Raw genomic sequence first — 8,955 nt, 5'->3', positions numbered from 1 at the left:
TATTAGAGAATGTATTCATTAAGACGTCTCAGCCAGGCACTAAACTGTTGACACAGGAAAAAAAAAAAAAAAAAAAAAAAAAAACCCAATGAAACAACTCTGCAGAGCGGGGTTAAAAATACTGGACTTTCATCCCTCGACTGGAGGTATTACTATAGCGTCAAGCTGACCTGCAATATGGATCACTGAGATCAAAGGCTATAAATTATAATGTTTGCCTTTAAAAAAGTAAATTCAACCCTGAATGTCATAGTTAGCTACTTTCAACTGGAAGCTACAACATGGATTTATGGAATCTGTCTTGGTTTCTGTTCTTGGATGCTCTTCTCATGATTTCTGGCTTGGTAAGTAAACAATATATAGAAAACAATTTAAAAATTTTGGGACAGTTGATACTGATTGTCAAAAAACAACTGTTTGTTAATTTTTTGTTCTTTATACATCTTGAAATGTTGATCTCAAATGAGTGTTTCTTCTTGGAGAGTAGAGGTGTGCAGGGTGTAGGAGGTGACAAATAGCCACACCAGAGTAGAGATGTTGACATAAAGTTATGTTTTCCTTTTAGTTTCATCATTGTGTAACAAGTTTTCTTTTGATGAGATTGTAAATGTGAATTTTGAAAATCATTCCATTTTTGCTGGTGAATGAAATGCAGATTGCTCCACAGTTAACTTGAGACATAAATGAGTGTCACAGGCATCGTCAGTGCTTACAAAGTTTTGTAACATGGTATTTCTCTTCTGCTTCTTCATCAATTCAGACTAATCCTTCTACAATTTGGACTAATCTTTTCTATCAGGTAGTTTGTATCACAAACCAACTCCAGGTTTTAAATGAGGTTTCAAATGGCTGGTGGAAAACCTTCAGTTGTTATTTTAAAATAACAATTATTATATTGGGGTGATATTCAATAAATAGGAACTAGAGCATTGCAAACAAAAGATATTGATGAATACATATTAAACTGTAATTAGGAATAAATCCTTGATAATTTTATTCTGTAGGTGCCCTGGCATTCCTCTGGGAGTGTATGCCTGTGTGTGGTTATAGTGTGAAACATGCAAAGCACTTGTTAATGTCAAAAATGATGGTAACCTTCCATCCAGTTCATTCCCACATTTTATTAAACACTCCAAATGGTTCTAATATTTAGATATGTAAGCTGTATTTGAATAAAATTGTACTTTACACTTTTGTGACAATTTATTACAGCTCACAATGTGCTTTCTTTCACATTATATACTGTAACCCTCACAATACCCAGGCAAAGCAGGTACTGACCATATTTTATAGATAGTTTGAGTACTTGGAAGGTGAACTGAATTACCCTTAGTTAGAAGAACCAGTAACATAACCCAGACAGTCCTATGAGCTTTTTTATTTAATTACACTAAGACATTTCTCAGGTTTACTTAGTTTTTTTTTTTTTCTTTGGACGTGCAGTCTGAGTTTCATTGACCATTTGTGGAGAATCTATTTTCAGGGAAAAAAATTAATCACAAAAGGTCCCCTTTTTTTCCTTAAATATTTGTATTGTCTTTGAAGGCAGAATTATTCTGGGAGAAACATGAACGTAAAATAACTTGATAAATGAGTCATGAATAAAATTTCTTTTTAAAGAATTGTTATAAATTACAATATTATTTCAACATTGAGAATATAAATTATTAGCTTTTTCAAACATTGCTCCATGAATGCTTTAGAAAATCATGTGTAAAGTGAGCACTTATTTGAGAGCTGGAGTCTTACGTTCTGCCTTTTTTCCCCCCATTTTTTGAAGTTGGTTTCTTGTTTCCTTCACCTTCAAATTGATTTAACAGGCAGTTTCATTTTCTATACGAAATGAGAAGACCCTTTGGTCAAAAAGTCATCTTAGACTTCAATTTAGCCATCCTAAATACATGTCAGGAAATAATCCATAATATTAATGACAAAACAAACAAACAACAAATGGTTAGATATAAACTGAATCCAAGAAGACCATTCATGGGCATTATAATAATATATTTTGTTTATGTGTTTATTTCCCAGTCAACTCCAGAAAACTTTGGTGAGTCTATTTTGAGTTTTGCTCTAGGCTATAGAGAACCTAGGATGTATTTAATGCTAAATATCATACATAATTACATATGCATAATTGATGCATAATTGCATTGAACTTTGATCTAACACTGGATTCTTTTGATTTGTGGAGCGACATTTTATTGTCCATGTTCCAAGGTTCATATGCCCAGCAGAGAAATAGATGGTGGTATAGGAAAGGCCAAGCACAGTGACTGACACATAGACATCCCATAAAGGCTTGCTGTTATTGTTTTTTTGTGTCAAATCAGATGGACCTATTAATAACAGTCTACTCAGTATTCACTTGCATACTCAGAGATTTGGCCATATTATATACACCTTTGCAACTTAAAATAATAATTCAAGTTTAACTTAAGAATTTTGCTTGAAAGTTCCAAGGTATACTACTAGCAAGTGATATACATGTATGAGTAGATTGGGCTAGTTTGACCAAATTTAATCATTTGTTTCCTATTTAATCTAGTCTTCTAGTCTTTCAAATTAAGCTTAATAACATATGGAGTGACCAATTTCTTATTCCTGAAGTCATTTGACATTCAAGGAAAGTCGATAGGACAGAATACATACATAAAAGCTCTTTGGAGCCCAACCTGGCACATAGGAGATTCTTAATCAATCACTCAATCAATCAATTAATCAATGTATGTTGAGTCTGAATCTAGTAGTAACTTACTTGAGGCCAAAAGAAACTCACTTAGTTCTGATTATATAAATGATAAAGGTTTTCTCCTTTTATAAACATAATGTTCAATTTTGTTGTTGTTGTTTTAATCAAAGACGTAGATGGCGGAATGGACCAGGACATATTCGATATCAATGAAGGTTTGTGGATTTTTTTTACATAATCTTTTAAGTATAGAGTTTGAATCCAATTTGCTAACATGAATTTTTATCTTTACTCTTAGGTTTGGGACTGGATCTTTTTGAGGGTGACATCAGACTTGATAGGGTGAGTTGAAACAGTGTAAGGAAGAATCTTCCATTAACCACTGCAAGCCAAGTTCAGAGTAACTAAGAAAGATTAGACAGCATGAATTTTGTTAAGCCCAACTATCTCTAAGGGTGTAGAATCATGGCGACACATTTACTCAATAAATATGTTATACTCAAAGAAATGCATATAATTGTGTCTTCATCTTTCATTACTCAAATTTCTGTGTGGTTCAAGCCACCATAACTCATTACATATGTCTTAGTCTTATTGATTTGACTGATTTTCATCATTGGAGTAATATGACATTTTCATTTTAAAATAGGACCTCACAGATTCAATCTGGTGGAAGCAAAATTAAACTGAATTTGTAAACATCTTCAATGAATCAGGCTTTTTATCACACACACAAAAAAATAGATTTTGTGACTTCTACCCTGGCCTTAGCTAAAAATTGCCAAGTTAAGACCCTCCCAAACCTATTCATAAAGAGTGCTGATTCTCATCTAAGTCATCATGCCACACAGATAAACACAGGTACCTTGCATGTAGATTAGGGGGACTAAAAAGTTCATTATCATAAAAGCACTATTTTTTTTTCAGTGTTCTCTCACAGAATGGAAATAAGCACTAGTTTTCAAAAGAAAAGATATAGTTTATTGTCCACTAGATTGAAAAATATTAAGAAACTTACTACTTACTATCCCTTTTGGTGATGATAGAGAGAAACCAGTATGCTTGTTTAGGAATGTGTTTATAACATGTTATTATACTGGAGAGTATATAAGCTTGAAAAAAAGAAAGAAGATTTGATTTGATAAGAGCTATCATAATTTAAAATATGTACACCATATGGCCTAGAAATTATCCAGTAGATCTTTTCGTGTAAAATTCTGCTCTTCCTTCCAACACAGTCCTGAGTCACTCCCTTACTTCCTATGTCATAAGCATCAACATCCCTTACAGTCCTCCCACCCTCAGGAAACAGAGCTGCAGTGTCCCAGGCTTAGTCCTGAGCCTACTCTTCTATCTGTACTCTCTCTTGATCTCACCTTGGTCCAGGGATTTAAATGTCATCTCCATGCCAATTAATCCAAAGGCATATCTCTGGTCCTTTCCTTTCCCTGAGCTCCAGACTGGTCTATCCAAGTGCTAATTTGCCAGCTCCACTTGAATGTCTACAAGACATCTCAGACCTAAGGTGTCCTCTGATCATGTGAACCCTGACCTTCCCCCCAAACTGTTCTTCCCCACTCTCCTCTCTTCATAAAGTCATCCTCACAACCTGACTCTACTCAACTGAACACATAAAAACTTCAAGAGTCACCTTTGCTTCTCTTCTCTCCTTCACTCCCCATCCAGCCCATCAGCAAGTTCTGTCATTTCTAGCTCTAACACACACTGCAAGTTGTCTACTTTTCTCCAGCACTCTAATTCAGGCCCCATCATCTCTTGCCTGGCTTTTTCCATTAGCCTCCTAATTTATCTTTCTATTTCAGATATGGTTCCCCCATAATCTTTTCTACCCTGTTACTTGTCCTTATCTCTCACGCAAAGTCATTTTTCAAACAGGCAGTGACTTCATTTCACCTCCTGGCTTGAAACCCTTCCATAGTTACCTATGGGTTTAGAATCATCTCCGGATTTAGCCCTAGCCTTCTAAGCCCAGCATGACTTAGCTCCTGCTTCTCTCCTCCCCTCTCCCTTCCCCTCTCCTCTCTTTTCCTCTCCTCCTATCTCATCCATGTTTTCTCTTCACTCATTAGGCTACTGGTCTCAACACATATTCAAAACATACCAGGCATATTCCCACCTCAGAAGCAGAATAACTAATGTTCCCTCTCCCTGAAACCACCTTCCCAGGACCCCTTTCAACCCTGGTTCTTCTTGCGATCCTATTTCCCCTTAAATGTCATCCCTTCAGAGAGGCCTGTCCTGATCACTCCATCTCATGTACTCCCTCATCCCTCTGCCCTTGTTCACATCTGTCTTTCTAATTTCCTCCCTGTTGCGTTCATCCTGCTTAAACATATATATTTTTTCATACTGTTTCTCTCCTCCACTAGATATAAGCTCCATGAAGCCAGGGACCTTTATTGCCAAGGACTCTCTATTCTCTAGGACAATATTCCATTTGTTGACTCGGTAAATACATTAGTAAAATATTATTCCCATTTTCCATTACACAGTTTAAAATCCTTTAAACATTTTTGAAAACTTTGGCCCAGCTCATGTGTGACTTTTTCTGATATTGTGATATCCAGATTATCAAGGTCTTGCTATCACTGTTTTCTTGCATATTTTTAATCTTTAAGTGTGGGAAACTAACCTATAAATCTACCAATATTTGTAGTTCAGTTTTCCAACAGTTATTTTTTGCATTATTCCTTCTTCAACTATATTAACAAAATTAATGATAGAAATTAGTAATTTCTTCCTAGAAACTTTGTTATATTATGATAAAAGTAGGGCTACACACACACACACACACACACACACACACAGTTTGTGCGAACTGGGAGAGCTTTAAAATTCATTTATTTCTAGATTAACTACTGATTGTTTCCTAAGTGTTTGCCCTATTCGTTTAACTAGCCCTTTTGCATTTATTTTTGACAGGCACAAATTAGAAATTCCATCATTGGAGAAAACTATAGATGGCCTCGTACCATTCCATATGTTCTAGAAGATAGCTTGGGTTAGTATGCGCCTTGGAGTATTCACAACTAATGTATGTTTCTGATAAAATATGATTACAATGTTTCAAAGGGTGGGCTTATGTGGTCTTTAAGGTTTTGTTTGATTTGCTCCTTTGTGTGGCTATGTACATTTACTTTGAAAAAAATAAGCAAAATGAACAATGAACGTAACCTAAATGATTCTGTCTGAAATATTTAGTGTCTTGACCAATACAGCAATGCATTCAACCAACAGTTATGGAGAGCCTACTGTGTTATGCTAGGGACATAACGATTAGGGAGCCAGTCTTTTTTTTGTGGGGGAGGGGCTCTGCCTCATATATTCATTGAACCAGTGCAAAAACATCTTTTGGGGAGCAGGCAGGCCAGGCCAGGGTCCTGGGAGGATACTGGGGGTGTGGTAGGGGTGAAACATGGAAGAAGAGGGCCTTGCTTCCTCTTCCCATGGCAGGTATGCCTCCTTCTCCTGGAGTCTGGATCCCTGGTGAATGGGGCCACTGACTGACTGTCCGTCTGCCTGTCCCTCTCTATCCCTGCAAGTTTGGGGAAGAAGAGTCCTTGGCAGCCCGGGGCTGGGAGCCCAGGTCCTCTGGTGCCTCCACTGACTCGGGCTTCGTGGCCTTGGGCTCCTCGGCCTTATCCCTGTTTCTACTGGCCTCCTGGAGCTGGTGTCACTGTGTCACCTCGGCTTTCAGATTCTCCAAGTCTTTTTGACTGAGAGGAATGAAGAGGATGCCACTGATGCCTCTGAACTGCTCCAAGATGCTGGCCATGCCAGGGGCTGTGAAGTTGAGGGGCGGGATGTTGTTGCTGGAGCCATTGCGGTAGATCTCATTCATGGCGCTCCGCAGGACCACGGCTGGCTGGGTCAGGCATTTGAGGTACTCGGAGCTCTCCTTGGTCTTCTCCTGGTCCTCGCCCAGCTGGGTATTACGGAGGGTGTGCAGCCCTTCCTTCTGGTGCTGCAGGGCCCACCGGAACTCAGCCTTGCTCTCATAGACCCAGGTGATGAGGTGGTGGCCAAGGCCACCTTGAGGGCCTTGGACCCGTGGTACTTGGTGCTGACGGCCAGCGCGTTGTCCAGGAAGAGTGGCGACAGGTCGAGCAACCGCCCGATGTTGTCCAGCACGCCACCTCGGGGTGTCTTCCCCAAGCACCAGCAGCGTGAGGTAGCCGGCGCCCCGCAGCAGGCTCAGGGCCGGAGACAGCTGCCTGCTGGTGAAGCAGTGCAGGGCCAGGTGCGTGTTTTCCTGGATGGTGTTGGGGTGCTCGATGCCCGTCACCCGCACGCTCATCAGCACTGCCTCCTGCTGGCTTCTCAGGGCCTCTGCGTACTCGCCCATGATGTAGTGGAGGCGGGCGAGGAGGCGCAGGCAGGCGCAGATCTCCACGTGCACTGCTCCCTACACTTTGCTAAACAGGTGCAGGGCCTGATTGATGGGCTCACAGGGAGCCAGTCTTTATTTTAAAGCAGTGGTTTCCCCTGTGACCAAGTATACATATAACAAAACGCATAAAATAAACAACTAAACACAACTTGAAGAACTGGCATTGTTCTATCAACATTTTATTTTGCCAGGTCAGGAACTTCAACAACAACGTAACATGATAAAAGAGCTTTTATCATCCTCTTTTCATACAATAAATAATGTTATTAGTTTAGTATTAAAATGTTAAAAAGTCAGAAGAATCAAATTCAAAACTAAGGGCAGCTTTTCTATAGAAGAAACTTAAATGTGTTGGAAAACTCTAAACATGGTCTTCATTTTATCTATGGACTAGTGACAATGATGTCACTGACCAGCATTAGTGTAGAAATTGCTGTTTGGGGAAAGTTTGAGTAAAAACCCTGCTATAGTTTTTGAATTTTCTTTTTCTTTTTTTTTTTCTTTTTGAGACAGAGTCTTGCTCTGGAATGCAGTGGCACGATCTCAGGCTGGAGTGCAGTGGCACGAGCTCAGGCTGGAGTACAGTGGCACGATCTCAGGCTGGAGTGCAGTGGCACGAGCTCAGGCTGGAGTGCAGTGGCACGATCTCAGGCTGGAGTGCAGTGGCACGAGCTCAGGCTGGAGTACAGTGGCATAATCTCGGCTCACTGTAACTTCTACCTCCCAGGTTTCAGCAATTCTCCTGCTTCAGCTTCCCGAGTAGCTGGGATTACAGGCATGTGCTAGCACACCTGGCTAATTTTTGTATTTTTTAGTTGGGACGGGCTTTCGCCATGTCGGCCAGGGTGGTCTCAAATTCCTGGCCTCAAGTGATTTGCCTGCCTCGGCTTCCCAAAGTGCTGAGATTATAGGTATGAGCCACTGCACCCAGCCTGTTATAGTTTTTTTAATTTTCAACTTTTATTTTAGATTCGGGGGTAAGTGTGCAGGTTTGTTACACAGGTATGTTGCATGATGCTGAGTTTAGGGGTCCAAATGAACCCATGACCCAGGAGTTGAGCATAGCACCCAATAGGTGGCTTCTCCAACCCTTTCTCCCTCCCTTTCCCCTCTTGTAGTCCCCAGTGTCTTTTGTTCTCATCTTTACATCCATGTGTATGTAATATTTAGCTCCCACTTATGGGAAAACATATGGTATTTGAAAACCCTGCTATTTTCCTTAAGGATCATGCATTTCAGTGGAGAGTCACATAAAAGTGAATTATGATAGAATGGAATAAACATGATTAGTGATATGTTCAAAGAGCTATGGGAGCACATTGGAGGGGCATTAAACTCAACCTGGATAGAAAAGCATATGCATTATAAGCAGAGGACACTATATAGCAGGACTGCCACAAAGGTTGTGTAACTTGTACACTATACAACAGACATGACCTCCTGGAGCTGGTGCCGCCATGCCACCTCAGCTTTCAGATTCTGCAAGACTTTTTGACTGAGAGGAATGAATGAAGAATGCCATTAATGATGCAGAGCTGTTTCGAGAGGTTGCTCTCAGGTGGCTGGGCCAGGAAACAAGTGGAGCTGATACCAGGTGTATGTTCTTTCTATTCACCAGGAGGCATTTGTTTCTTTGTGTGAAAGTGCTGTTCACCTGTCTGGACAGCCAGCAACTGCACCCCCTGCTCAGATGTAGTGCCTCTTTCTAATCTGCACACAGGCACCATGTGGGCTAGCGTGGCCTCTGATAACAAGGGAAGGGTGCTTTAGCCAGATTCACCACGATCTGCTAAGGCTTGAAGAAGGGAGAAAACCCTGAGCTGGAATTCAGATTGAGAGTTGGGAGATAGGA

At 40.3% G+C, this 8,955-nt stretch overlaps 1 protein-coding gene and 1 pseudogene across 3 annotated transcripts in view; one reads left to right on the top strand and one right to left on the bottom strand.

The window, feature by feature from the left end:
• Positions 1 to 248: 248 nt before the first annotated feature.
• Positions 249 to 8,955, top strand: part of LOC105498299 (meprin A subunit beta) — a 32,883-nt gene continuing 24,176 nt past the window's right edge. For 2 of the 3 annotated variants that reach the window (XM_011770326.3, XM_011770316.3), the window contains exons 1-5: positions 249 to 344; positions 2,032 to 2,050; positions 2,863 to 2,907; positions 2,991 to 3,034; positions 5,636 to 5,714. In XM_011770326.3, coding sequence (XP_011768628.2) covers positions 282 to 344; positions 2,032 to 2,050; positions 2,863 to 2,907; positions 2,991 to 3,034; positions 5,636 to 5,714 — 250 coding nt within the window. In that variant the 5' untranslated portion in view covers positions 249 to 281. The remainder of the gene's footprint in view (positions 345 to 2,031; positions 2,051 to 2,862; positions 2,908 to 2,990; positions 3,035 to 5,635; positions 5,715 to 8,955) is intronic. The other variant, XM_071085487.1, reaches the window with a different exon arrangement.
• Positions 5,413 to 7,232, bottom strand: LOC139360040 (clustered mitochondria protein homolog pseudogene; annotated as a pseudogene).

This window comes from Macaca nemestrina, chromosome 19 (assembly GCF_043159975.1).
Source record: "Macaca nemestrina isolate mMacNem1 chromosome 19, mMacNem.hap1, whole genome shotgun sequence".
Classification (NCBI taxonomy): domain Eukaryota; kingdom Metazoa; phylum Chordata; class Mammalia; order Primates; family Cercopithecidae; genus Macaca; species Macaca nemestrina.
Note: the sequence above shows the minus strand (reverse complement) of the source record. Positions and strands in the feature narration are given on the sequence as shown.